The sequence below is a fragment of the Dermacentor variabilis genome, chromosome 2 (genome assembly GCF_050947875.1).
Source record: "Dermacentor variabilis isolate Ectoservices chromosome 2, ASM5094787v1, whole genome shotgun sequence".
NCBI classification, from domain to species: domain Eukaryota; kingdom Metazoa; phylum Arthropoda; class Arachnida; order Ixodida; family Ixodidae; genus Dermacentor; species Dermacentor variabilis.
Window position 1 is genome coordinate 228,565,884 of NC_134569.1, and position 13,641 is coordinate 228,579,524.

Consider the following 13,641-nt stretch of genomic DNA (forward strand, 5'->3'; position numbering starts at 1 on the left):
ATCTCGCAAAAGTGATCACACCTCCGACAGCAATTGACTAAGAATACTGCGCTACAGCAGTACTGCCACTACTGGTTGACACATGCGGCGCACTTTGTACTGTCAGCAATGCAGTTCTATATCCTCAAGCAAAGCTTGCAAAGTAGGCTAACGAAATTTTGACACTAAAGTTCTGTTCTGCGATACATTACCTATCTGTGCTATCTGTTTTCGTAACAAGTTCTTGCGAAGGCGAATTTTTTCGTGGTCCCCACCGATTTTGTTATTGCGAGGTCCAACTGTATTCTAATTGACATTAAGAGAAAGAAATGGAGCTGGGCAGATCATGCAATGTGTAGGTTCGATAACCGGTGGACCATTAGGGTTACAGAATGGGTGCCAAGAGAAGGGAAGCGTAGCCAAGGACGGCAGAAGACTAGGTGGGGCAACAAAATGAAGAAATTTGGAAGCACTAGTTGGAATTGGTTAGCACAGGACGGGTAATTGGAGATCACAGGGAGAGGCCTTCGTCCTACAGTGGACATAAACTAGGCTGATGATGATGATGAGCGAGTTTGAAACGTCATACGTCAACTGTATCGAATAAGTTCAGAGCCATCAGAAGGCACATGCAAATGATAGAAGTATATGTTCTTCATCCATATCACTGCATTGAAAAATAAAAAAAAACTCATTGTCATCCATAAGAGCATATTGAAATGACATCTGTTCCCAACAACCTTAGTAATGTGAACAATAATAAATTTGATGCATGCATCTTTTCATTGTAACAAGCACCTTATGGTTGTTTTAACCTCAGTGTGAGGATTTCATGTTTCAAGTCTTCTCAGCTTCAGCTGAAACTTACATTCTCTGATGTGGTGCTTTATGTCGATTCCGTCAAGTGCTGCAAGAGTGCCAGTGCAAAATTGCACAACCTTGCATTATTCGGAATCTGTCATTGTTTTGCAAGGAGGAAGTCAACGTCAGCAGATGTCACTTCATGCCTTTCTTAATATATTCACATCCTCAAGTTCCCAACACAGATTGCTACAGAGTAGAAGATAAAACTTACTTGCTGGCTGCCAAATGTTGCCTCCAAATAACCTGGGTCACACACAATGTTGCGACGAAGCTGGCCTCCCATCCAGATGCACATCAGTGATACTTGCACACCGTTTCTTCTGGTACAAGCTGAAGTCAACTTGGGTTCCTTTCTCTCTGCTCTCCTTTACAGTTCTGTTCACTTGAACTCCTAAAGCATGTTGAAAAACACTAATGAGGAGCCCTTCAGAAATTATTATAGTTTAGTTAATGTCAGTATATAAAGAAATAAGTTCAGCCAAGATCAAAGAGCAGTTTTCAATGGACACACAACCACAGCAGATCTCCATTTCTAAGGCTAAGGCAACAGAAAATGTACAAAGGTTATGGCACTCGTATTTTATACATTTTTTTTTGTGATGCTTCCTTTCTACTGTCCTCAGAAAATTTTAAAAAAATCTGCACTTCAAAAGAACTCTTTAGAGGTGTATATCACTTTGAATAGTGTCAGTCTATGTATTGAGATCACAGCAGGAGGGCATAAGATACAACTCGAAGCAGCACATTGTGAAATACAGTAGACTCTCGTTAAGCCAAACTCGGCTAAGCCAAATTTTCTGAGGAACAGTGCACAAACATCTGACTGGTTTCTCATGGACTCAATGCGAAAGGCAACTGCTTAAAGGGCCACTCATCAGGTCTGGCCATTTTGAGCTGACAAGAGCAGCACATAAAATGTGTGCTAACCATCGTGTCTGCGAAGTATTACACAGCTATGTGCCACAAAAATGGCTGAAATTTCAAACTCAATGCCGTGCACCCTTCTCCTTGCAGGCGCCGTGCTCACAGACGGAGAGTCGATGTCAGTTGTACAAGCGTGGCTACGTATTTCACAGTGCTGTGACGTTACTCACAGTGACGTGTGACTGAGAATTATTCAAGACAACAGCAGTTATCTGTTTGATTCGCTGCTTCAATAAGGAATTAATGGTTAGAGAAATGATAAAACATACAATGTCTGCATGTCTTTGTTTCACTTCGTACCATAGCAAGAGAGATGTTCTTCTGTTTCGTCTGCTTGTTCCCACATTCTGCAGTTGCACAGGCAGATAACGAAACTATGACATTTTCTGCCGTATACTGGTGCCAGCAGTACAATGACGCTGTGTGTCACGGTAAGCTTCTGCGAGCGAGCCAGCCTCTCCAAATGTGTGCACACAGAGGAATCCATTGCACAGAAGCAACCAGACAACAAAGCAGATGTTCTCGTACACCTTGCAAGATAGTGCACTGGGCGAAATGAAGGAAATGGAACAGCTCATAGGTTCATGCGCAAGAGCGTCACTGGAGGTGGACTGCACAACAAAAACACTAGGGGAAAAGGAAGGAACTGTGACGTGTATGTGACGCAATCCTCCGGCTCCAGTATGGGAGAACGCAGGGAACGAATCTTGCTTCAGGAGCTTTGACAGGGCAAGTGGCAAGAGTGTCGATGTTGGCAGTGAAGCTTGCCTCCTGAAATCATGGGGTTGCGACGCTTCAAATATTTTTAGCCCTGCTGATAAGGAAGCCAATTTGAAATATTATTGTGATAGAATGCTCCCTATAGGGCACCTAACAATTTCCACCTTATAACCAAAATTTGCTATGTGGTCTGGTGAGGGGCCCTTTAACACGATGCAATAAATCAGTTAAACTGAGCTTCGGCAGCCACCACCGATGCCTGCTACTTCCCTCAGTGAAAGGTCCAAATCAACAGATTTGGAGTAGGCGATTCTACTAGCTACACAAGCAAATGGTGATTCTGCGGACACAGATAATTACAACAGCATTGAAAATGATGTGAAAACCTACAGGACTGAGGTAAACAATACTTGAGGGTGTTTTCAACGTGCCTCTGCATGTCAGTAGCGAAAGGAAGAAATTGTCATCCACCTGACTGTAGCACAAAGTTACAAAGGAAACCCACATAGGTTTCTCGGAAAGAACTTTCATGAATTTCCCTCCACCATTTGAGCTTCCATAGAATTTATTTGCTATACTTGCGTCGGTAATTAGTTGAGGACACTGCCCAGGAGCCACAAAAACAAACCTTCCCTTTGGGCACACCACAAATAAATATACAATGTACATGATGCAGCTGAGAATTTCACAAATACTTCGGTGCATCTGCTTCAAAATTTGCTCACTAAGGAACTTAATCAAGCTACATGAAATGTCAGTGTTTAGTATCGGCAGAATGTCTGCCAACAACCATTACTTAATAGCTCGAGTAAGAATGCACAAAATGGCGCCCTTTTGTGATTCTAAGTTGTAAGAAATGCTGTGAAAGCAAGTTTTCAACCGACAGAATTAATGTGAGTCTGAAATAGTTACATGTCAACTATACCAACTAGTTCTTAAACTGTAATGAATGCGATCAACACTGCAGTGTATGCAATGAGCATGAGGATTTGCACTGTATTTTGTGTGTCGTCTGCATGCACTTTGCAGCCACTAGAGTGATGCTAATATGTGCTTCAAATTTACATGGTAACTCTCCAGAACTGCAGTACATTCTTGGATCTCCGAGTACTACTGCCACTTGGGAAAACAATCAAGCATCAATAACCCTTACCCTTAAAGCAATTCAAAATCGTGTAGCTCACTTTACTTTATCAAAGTAATCCCGCCATTCCAACGTAACATGCATGACAAAGACCCTAAATCTCTCAGATATTTCGTTACGCCGCAAATGTGCTTGCCATTACCTATTCCACAAAATTAATTGCTATAACCACTTGCTGAAGAAACAAGTTATCACCTCAACTTTGTACTTTTTATCCCGATCTGATCATAGATAAAGTTGCTGTCCCACCCTGCCAAACAAACAGGTACCACAATTCTTTCTTAACCTGCACGAGTGTCGACTGGAACCACTCACCGTCCTGCCTCCATTATCATTCACAACACAGATAAATCTTCATTGAAGACAGCAGTCTACCACACTATCAATTAACATGTTTTCTTTATATAATTGTCTGCATATTATACACTCCTTTCTGTAATGCCTTTGAGCCTTGGAAGTACGTATAGCAAATAAATAAATGATACTGCACTGTGCGCAATGGAGGAGCGTCTATTCTACCTCTGAGACACTGGCTCGAGCTAGATGCTCTAAGCATTTGTTACTGTGTATACTTGTGCTTGTTAGTCGAGCATGTTGTGTGTGCACTCTGTATGAGTGGGCCATTTCACGCGTCACGAGTCCCATCTGCGCCAGCATGCCAGGCATGTCGCCAGGCAAAGATCTCCAACACTAATTAAATAATTTCTTTCTCTCTACATCACAAGTGCACTCACCAATACTTGCACTTGTGGTGAGTAGACAACACTGAACTTGCTTCGCACGCCTGGCGCAGCAGCCAATTTTCATTGAAAGGCTCTCTGGAAATTTACTTTGGTTCTCCACATCCCTGGCCCTGGGAAGAGTGGCCTGAAACAAGGAAATAGCTTGTGAATTGGTTAGCCATCAGGTGGAGCAACTGTATTCACTTAAAGAATCCTGCGCAAGAGCTACTATGAAACCATTGGCGCGCACTCGGACGTTAAGGCCTTCGTGGTGCTTTAGGACGAAGTGCTGGCTACATCACTTTCTACGATCACCGAATCAGCGAGTTTAGCCCGAGGCTAGAGGCACCCTGCAATGAAGTTTGGCTGCACATGTCGCGCCACCTAGCAGCGGTGTTGAGCACCTGCAATTAGGCTCTCACCGCAATTTCAGCATTATCCGTACTGTGCTCAGGCCCACCCAAAAGCCTTCTTTTCAAATTTTTCAATGAATTCACTGTGACCTCTCAGCAGCTCATCCGTGAGAAGTGTGAACAAAAAGAACAAGTGCAGCAATTGCATCGTTAAGGATTGGCAGCACCCCCAAGGGGATGTCGGCGTCAAATTGTACCACTTCCCTTCAAGACTGTGGAAAGCAACTCAGCGGCTGAAGTGCATTGTCGTGGCTCGGCGAGTCAGCTAAGTGTCGCTCTTGCGAATTTGTTAAGTAAACTAAAACGTAAACACAAAAAGGAAAAAGAACCAGCAGGCAGCACCTGTAAAAAAACTAAAATGACAACTGCACAAAAATGTGCGTTTTGATTCCCGCTGTTGTAAATTGGTTTAGATAGTTGTTTAGCTCGTCTCACTCCAAAACAAACGCAGTGGTTGTTACCTGTCAAATCGATCTTCGCAAGCGCTCCGTGCTGGAGCTTTGTAAGCACTGTGCTTTTTGTTGTGCATTAATAAACCAATGTGCAGCTCTTTTCTGTGCCAGGATCAATACACGACTGCTGGGAACTGGGCTCATTCATGTTGATGTTTTCTCAAGCTTGGAACAACAAAACTAAGGCTGGAGTGCACCGTAGCATGCCACATATTCACAAATCAGCATTTCTATCACGTACGCAAGCACACATTTGTTCAGTCTTCGCATTGTTTAGCTTTAACTGACTATCTATTTTGTTTCAGTGGTGATGACCTCTCTCCACTGGCGCCCGACCGACAATACTAGAATATGCTTGAGGCACTTTGTCAACAGAGAAAGAGGACTGCCAACTCGCCAAAACCTCTACAATTGTGAGATGCAAGGCACGCTCCAAGTAATGAAGCTACAAATGACAATTGAAAAACGCCTACAGCCATATTCGTGCACAGGGACCCTACAACAATTTTGACGATTTTGTACAAACATACTGAGTCATTAGAGCAGGTCCTTCTGATCAATGGATGCATGTAAGTGCTCCGCATAAACCATGTAACTTATTACATTAACCCTTTGAGGGTCGAATTATTTTGAAAAAAGCTTTCCCAGTTGGTCAAATTGCTTTATTGCGGATCTTGAATGTACAAAATGTATAAAGTCGGGAATAAATAGTAAAAAAAAAAAGTAGGAACAGTATTTTGGCGTCGGCATCACTCAGAACTGCAAAATGTTCAGCAGTATTTCAGAGTATGGTTCTCCTTGAAACACGGTTCTATGCACAGTGCCTTATCGCAGTCTGCACACCTAAAATGCGTGTCTGTTCTCCTCTTGGAGCGATGAGTTGTGTTGGCGCACACATGACATCATCTCTGCGTGTGGTTGCCTTGGGCAGAGGTCTGAGGCACCCTCTCGTGGTAAGCGCGGTACCGCAGAAAGCGAGAATACCTCGTGAGCGGTGGTGATAAACAAGCTAAGAGCAGCGCCAATCAAGATAGAAATCAACTTCCACCGTACCTGCAAGAGAGTCTCGACAAAGAAAAAAATGATGTTTCGCGTGCCTCCATTGCGATCACGTAGCGAAACCGAAACCTCAAAAGGGGTGTTGCCACAGTCTGCGCGACGCGCTGAAGCTAGAATTCTGTTTATGTCCCTAACAAGCTAGCGCAAATTTCAAACGCTTCTTGTAAGTCCTAAGAGGTTGCAGCACCTCCCAGTGAGCACGCATCGTCATTACGGCACGAAATTTCAAACGGAGGGTCGAAACTGTACCCGTACGGCAAAGACCTTGCGGGACAGAAAACCGCCGCCGTACATGTATGACAAAAACCTTCAAAGGGTTAAAACCCCGTTAAACCATACCCACTTAAACAGTAGTCTCGTTTTAAAAGGAGTTAAGTCAAATTCCTGACTCAGCAGCAATTGAACATAATGTGCTTTGCAGCCACATAAATGGTACCAGCTTATTGCACATATCGGTTAGCACCTACTGTTTCCACTTTTTGTCACACAAACACGGCAATGCACCGTCTCCATCGAGTGGCCCAGCAATACAAGCCTGAGAGATCAGAACGGCCTCCAAGCGCCCTGTGCGTTTGCACGTGAAGCCACATCAACATGAACATCATTTCGGTGCCATGCATGGCACCGTGCCAGAGAGCGTTGTGGCGTCTTGCAAGCAAGGACTTTTGTCATGCCAAAGCTCGGATAAAAACACGCCGGGTGGTCAGCACAGAAGAAAAATTAGACATCGTTCATGCTATCAAATGTGACAAGAAGAAGTTGGCGCTGGCATGTGAGATCGGTATACAGTGTGTGGCATTTGGAATGCGAATAAGTTGTTCAGCAGCACTGCTGCGACCGCAAAGAGATGCCGGCTACGAGGTTCGGCTTTTCACCATTGTTGCCTCTGTTGTTGCCGAAGTGTCGCCTAGCAACAGTGATAAGGATGACAGGGAAAGTGACAGCAGGGGCGATTCAGACGCGACAGTGGCAGGAGCTGTGCGTTAAGTCAGCCTCATGAATGCAATTGTCACAACAAGAACAGCACCCCGCAATGAAAAGGTGCCCCGAGACTTCTGCAACGCTACTGCGCCTGTGCACGAAGCATATGCAACGTCAACGAGGAATCTGCCATGCAAGTGTTTGCCGAGAAGAGGGGACTGGCTGAAAAGCTGGCTCGCAGCTTCACTAAGTTTGAGGCCGCTGTCGTCGCTGCTAGACAACCGCACCATCAAACGAAAACACTTTTTGTCACGCAAAGTGAATCAACACTGCATGTTTTTTCCCCTTTCATCGCACTCTCTGTGAGTTCCGTTTCTGACAGGTAAGTGGGCGATCTCATGCTATTTCGCTTAAGCAATATTACCGTTTAGTATGTACTTTTTCAAGCTCCGGCCAACTACGGTTTAACGAGGTTTCACTGTACAAGGTTTTAAAAATGTACATCGCTGCCGATCACAGCATACTGCTCAGCTAAATTTTCAGCCACTCCTACCCATTTGAAGTAAATTGCCCTGACGACATCAGTAGGGCAGTAGGTCTAATTGGCTGCTCAGGGCGCATCATCGATAATTTTTCCAATTTAATAACGTACAAATGTTGTTTTCTTAGTAGTTGAAATGTTAGTTAATTTGTTTCTATAAAAAGAAAGTAACAGAAAGTGAATGCATAAGAACAATTTCTCACTACACTTAAGCACTTCCGGCACACAGCAAGCGTTGTGTGCTTGTGTTACAACATGCTTCAACGAGAACTCCGTGGTCACAGTCGGTCTCAAGTCTTTTCGCAAGCACCATGATTTGACTTTGTTGCGTTGTGAGCTGCAGATGTAGCGACTGGCAATATGTCAAGCTGCGAAAATGTGTCCCTCTGCAAGGCAGCAGACGAGTGGAGTGGCTGCAGCGCATAAGACTATCGGTATCCGATTGGAGCCAGGATTCGCGCGTTCATGGCCATCACTTCATGCTGGGGGATTAAGACCACAATAGCATTCCGCGGGTCCTGTGTGTATTTGGGCAAAAGCAAGTGAGGGGAAAGGGCCTGGCTGCTTGACCGTGCGGTTTCACGGGATGAGCAGAAGCACAAATGTGAATGGTCTGCGCGGTGCTGTGACATGGTGGCACAGAGCTCGCCCACACACAGTAGCAGTAACAAAGTGCATTCTTCTTTGCTGCTGGTGTAAATTTTCTGCAGGAGCATAATCGTTAACATGCTGTTTTTTTAGATGTTTAAAATGTTTTACACTTAGAGCAATATTAGCTCTTTGTTGGGCGGTTAAGCTCTTCACCGACGGGTGGCAAGACCGTGCAGACTAATAAGGCCGCTCAGGTGTATCTACGCTAAGTTCCTTCATCAGCGCGAGTTTGTGCCTCCACCCATCCACCAACACGCCAAGCTCGCCTTTGGTTACCGGAATACCAGGCACATTTGGCGCTAAGACAGAATGCTCGCAACACCCGCTGCTTCGACTACCCTCCCTTGAGGTTGACTGCCAAGCAGCTGGCGGAGAGGTTGAAGATACTTCGGGCGCTCGCACCTAGAGAACCGGAAGTAGACGACACGATGTGCCATCATGACACAGAGCCAGTGAAGGTGGAGCTTACCCCCGATCACTCGGCGAACAAGTTGAGGAGGAAATGCATGGCTATGGAGGAGGGTAACTTGTAATCATCCGTAGCTTTCTTAATGTGAGACGCTTCACACAAATTGTAGTGCAAATGATTAACTCTAGTTGTACCCTACGTGTCTACAAAATTTGTCAGAACGTTTCAGGGGCCTTTTAAGTGGAATAAATAAAATAATGATTTGTTAACTTACTTTTGATGCCGTAAGCATGCTTGCTTTGTTGGGACAAACACTTCGCGATCCGCGGGGGTTCCTTAGTGGCTTTAGTGTTGGGCTGCTAAGCCAGAGGTCGAGGGATCAAATCCCGGCCACGGTGGCCGCTTTTCAATGGGGGCTAAATGCGAAAAATCACCCGTACACTTAGATTTAGGTCTGTGTTTGCAATTAATTTAAGCACTTTGCTGCGATGTCCACGCTGTTTACTTCTTTGACACAATTACATGGTTGTGGTTGTAAAGTTGACGCCATTTCTCATGCATCGGTGGTTGAAAATGGGCCTCGATGATTTCTATTGCCATAAAACCACAATTTGGAACGACCAACATGTTTCAAATGAGTGCCGCAAAAAAAGCATGCTTTCGTAGCAGAGGTCACCTCGGTGATTCGCAGAACTGACACGGTGGTGCTGACAGCTCATCTGATTGCTGCACCGAGTGACCATTGGAGGTGGCCTATAAGGATAGCGAACTGTCACAATAGACCCTTTGCAAAAGTATGCCACCTACCGAGTAAACAGGTTTGTTCGATTCAGAAAAAGGTGCACAGCACCACAAACGAAAAGGTGCAGGGGTTGCCAGTTATGGTGTGCCGGGCTGCACCCACTCGCTGCAAGGTTCAAGGGTGCAATGCACCGCGGCGGCACCTTGCCTTGCACCCCGTTCAATCGTGCACGGGGGTGCACGGTGCACCGCTGCACCTCGGGGAATCGAAGGCCTAGGTGCAGCACACCATGAACAGGTCAGAAGGTGCACAGAAACTTGGCTGAATCAAATAGACCTAGAGTTTCAGTTTCGGTTGTGAAAAGCATCCTGGGAATATTCTTCACCATGTTGGGGGGAGCACCGTAACCGCCGTAATGAGGCGCTTTCGATTCGCTGCTGCAATGTCGCTTCTCAGTGAGTTGGACGCCAATTTTGACATGAGCGGTGTCATTTACTCTGTACGTGGTTTGGAGAGTGACTTGTTGTGCCTCCCGCCACTATGGGAGACGGCAATCAGCAGTTTTGTTTTCACTACGACTACGAAGGGCTGACAAAAGGCGTACAAGTTGGTGACGGAGAGCTATGTAGTTGCCTCTACAGTCTCCGTGAACTACTACTGCAAAACGCAAGTTTTGCGGCTGAATGATACCAATTTCATAGATAACTTTTGTAACAGCACTGAGAAAGCCAGCAAGGCCAATACATTGGTGCGCGCAAGGATTTGGCATGTTTGGAAGCGCTTAACTCCTGCACCCTGTGCACTTGTTCGGACCTATGTAGTAGGCTATCTGAATGAAAGGAGATTAATTTAACCAAATTTGGTAATTCGATGTCTGCAATCACTTTACTTTTTGCGGCAAATGTTAGTTGTAGTACCTGTAGCTTTATACACAGTGTGTGAAAGCAGGCTCCAGCAGCAAAGAACCACTTTGTTGAGAATCATTGACCAGAGTTTTACGCTCGTGGAACTGATAAGCTGCTTACTGATTGCTAAACTGCAAAATCCTTTATCTCCAGAAAAAAGTGGTTGTCCTGCTACCCCCTGTTAAAAAATTTTGGGCTTTTGCTTCGTAAATCTGCACTAAAAATGCCCATGTTTCTGCCTCGCCACAATGCAGTTGAATGATAAGTGGGCAAAGAAGGGTAACGAAGCGACACAGCGTCTGATTTGACTTGAAAAAAAGTGATAGGCATCATGCCATTATGGAATTCTGGAATCCCATTTTAGGTTGCTTGATGTCACAGCGTGTACCCGACTACGTTAATCAATTTTTCCCCCTCAAGAGCACTGATGTGTCATTCGTCTACACTGCAGCAAAGCAGACCTATCGGCTTCCTGTTGGACGCACATCTGATTGTCCACATGATTGCATAAGCTCGCAGTTGAAAAGCCATGCTACATCACATGCCCACAGTGAAAAATTGTGTTGTCCCAACGAGCCACGGTCCAGTGTGTATACGAGGGGTACAAGTGACAAACCACATCTGCAGCAGTGTTTTGCATTGCACGACCCTTGGCTGGTCGGCCTGCATCTTCAGATTGCTGTGAAGGCTCCGAGGCCATATCTTGGGCACTGTTACATTCATCTTGACTCATATCAGTGTCGGGGCTGGCTGCTTGCAAAAGATGGCTTGTAAGACTCTTGCTGCAGCGCACTGCTCGCTCCTTAGAAGGCCGATGCTGTTTCACAGGCTTGGCAAACAAACTTCGTCGGCACAGCATTCTCCTTCAGAAAGCGTCGCCCACTAGCCACGTTTGGGATGTAGTCATCCAGCTTGAAATGTTTGGAGCAGACCCTTGTAAACTGGCTGACCACGAAGTTTGGCCCTGGATCCCTTCTTATGGCGACTATCCACTTTCTGAACATAATCTTGTCCCGCGGGAACTTGTGAAATGAGACCTGCAAAATGTAAATCATGATATGCTTGTCCAAAATTGAAGTATTTCACTAAAAAAGTTGGGTTATTAGCCCTCATGTTTTTACATTGCCATGGGTGCCAATGCAGATGACTAAAAGGAATTTCAGGATGGCTCGAGGCATTGCTTTTTTTAGCACTGCATGTTGCTCACTCGCAAAAAGTGGTTTCTTCGGATTAACTTCATGGCACGATATTAATCTGTGGTTCATAAAATATGATCGTTGCACTTTTTTAATAAATGACAAGGTGCAGGCAAAGAAATTTTACATTTTTTTTCTGATCGGGGCTTTTGACTAAAATACTCGGCATGCTTATGAGGATACTAGGCAGCTATAGGTAGACCACATACGTTTTATACTTGCCAGCTACCCATACATTTGTAGCACGTCGTACCAATCAGGCTGACTAAAGAGTATGACATTCAAGTTACAACATCACGGTGTAATTTAGGGTCGCACAGACTTCCCGTCGGTGCAAATAGTTCACCGTATCTATGATAGCTTGCCTGTGCCTGTAGACTGCGGACACTGCGACGAGGTGATTTAGTTTAACGTGTTGTCAGTAGTACACTCGCTGCGCTGCGGTACAGCCGTGGTTTCAGCGAGCGACAGCGTCTCTACCCCCTATATAAGTGCCCCAAAACATTACCGTCCATCAAAATACGAATACATGCGTAGATAAACGAACCCTTTGCAGAAACATCCCATGCGGTGGGAAACGGAAGTTCGATCGGCTAGTTTTGCGCAATGTTTGCCAAGCGCTGTTTAACACCTGCATTTAGCACGTACGGTCGTTTCATTCCTGCTGTGACCACCCACACTCACACAACGCGGTTGTCATAGCCCCTAAAGCGTTCGCACAATGTTTCGCTAAACAGCTGAATACGGCAGCGGGGAAAGTTCGCTCCAAGCTCGTTTACGCGAGGTCAATGCAGCAGGACAACAGTGGCGTGCCCGCGAACACCCGTAATCATAGAACGCACGTATACGTACCTTCTCGCCGCCTTTGCATCGGTATCCCTGCTGGTGACATTCAGGAACACAGCAGAAGTTGACCATTGCCTAATAAGTATTTTTAACGCAGACTTGCCAGCGCAATCAATAGACATATACGCAAGAGCCGTGAACGACGCGACGCTTAGCCAACAAAGCCATAGAGAAAGAAATGACAAAGCCGTGACAGCAGCGGCAGCGCACGTAGTTGCGGCGGCTGCCGCGAGAGCGTAATTTTGCAAGGGGTCTATTGCACACATTCGCACAGCTGTTCAGCCATCTCGTCGCTAGAAAAACGGCACGCTTCTCAAAGACGCATGTCGGGCTCACCGTGCCGCTTGGATCCTTCGGCTTCACCTTTTGCTTATCAAAGCAGTCCGGCAAGATCGACGGAACAGCGCTACGTGAAAGCACTGGCCTGCGGGCCAGCCCTAGCGACTTGCTTAGCGAGGCACTGACTTCGTAGTCTACTGGGCGAAAATGCAGCGAGCACACGACGAGTCTTCTGGACACATTTCGTCCACAGTGCCGAATGGGCACGGCACTCAGCCATTCAGAATGTCGGGGTTCCTTCTCCGGCACCCAGTGGTAAATTACGTTGGAGTCGGCGGCCGAGCTGCCTTTGGACGAGCGTCTTGATCCGTTAGGGCACCCTAGGACGTCACAGGACCGCGGCATTTGCTACTACTTGCCGTAACTTGAGTATCGACAAAAAAAATAGAAGCAGCAGGACGCTTGCACGACTTCCAGCACGACCCTAGACAGCGCAGTTCACCAAGAATGGTCGCACACCGAGCACAGAACCAGCCACACACCAGCCAGTCAAGATCGGACACCCTTGCTGAGCCATTGGCTGAGCCATAGCCTCCTCTATTTAAAGAGGAGGCTAAGAGGAGGCTATGGCTGAGCGCAGCGGCCGAATCCGCCGAATCGACTGCAGTGCACCAAGCGACCAAGCGGTCGACGTTCATACCTGAACCCCACTTCCGGTTTCGGCTTTGGGCGCGCTCGTTTTGAACGCTAGCATGAACGCGTTATTGAATCTGTGTCATGTAAAATTTCATAAAGTATACGCAAGCCGCGTTGTGAAATGAGTAAATGTTTATTTTGCTCTATATATGTGCTCGTTCCGGGGTTTTGTGCATTC

General features: G+C 46.0%; 1 protein-coding gene across 10 annotated transcripts in view; it reads right to left on the reverse strand.

Annotated features, from left to right (window-relative positions):
* Positions 1 to 13,370, reverse strand: part of LOC142573142 (THAP domain-containing protein 1-like) — a 54,995-nt gene extending 41,625 nt beyond the window's left edge. For 6 of the 10 annotated variants that reach the window (XM_075682683.1, XM_075682682.1, XM_075682680.1 and 3 more), the window contains exons 1-3: positions 12,825 to 13,365; positions 4,366 to 4,498; positions 1,055 to 1,234 (exon numbers count right to left, since the gene is read on the reverse strand). In XM_075682683.1, the coding sequence (XP_075538798.1) occupies positions 1,092 to 1,234; positions 4,366 to 4,498; positions 12,825 to 13,172 (624 nt within the window). In that variant the 5' untranslated portion in view covers positions 13,173 to 13,365 and the 3' untranslated portion in view covers positions 1,055 to 1,091. The other 4 variants (XM_075682686.1, XM_075682685.1, XM_075682684.1 and 1 more) reach the window with 4 other exon arrangements.
* Positions 13,371 to 13,641: the final 271 nt, after the last annotated feature.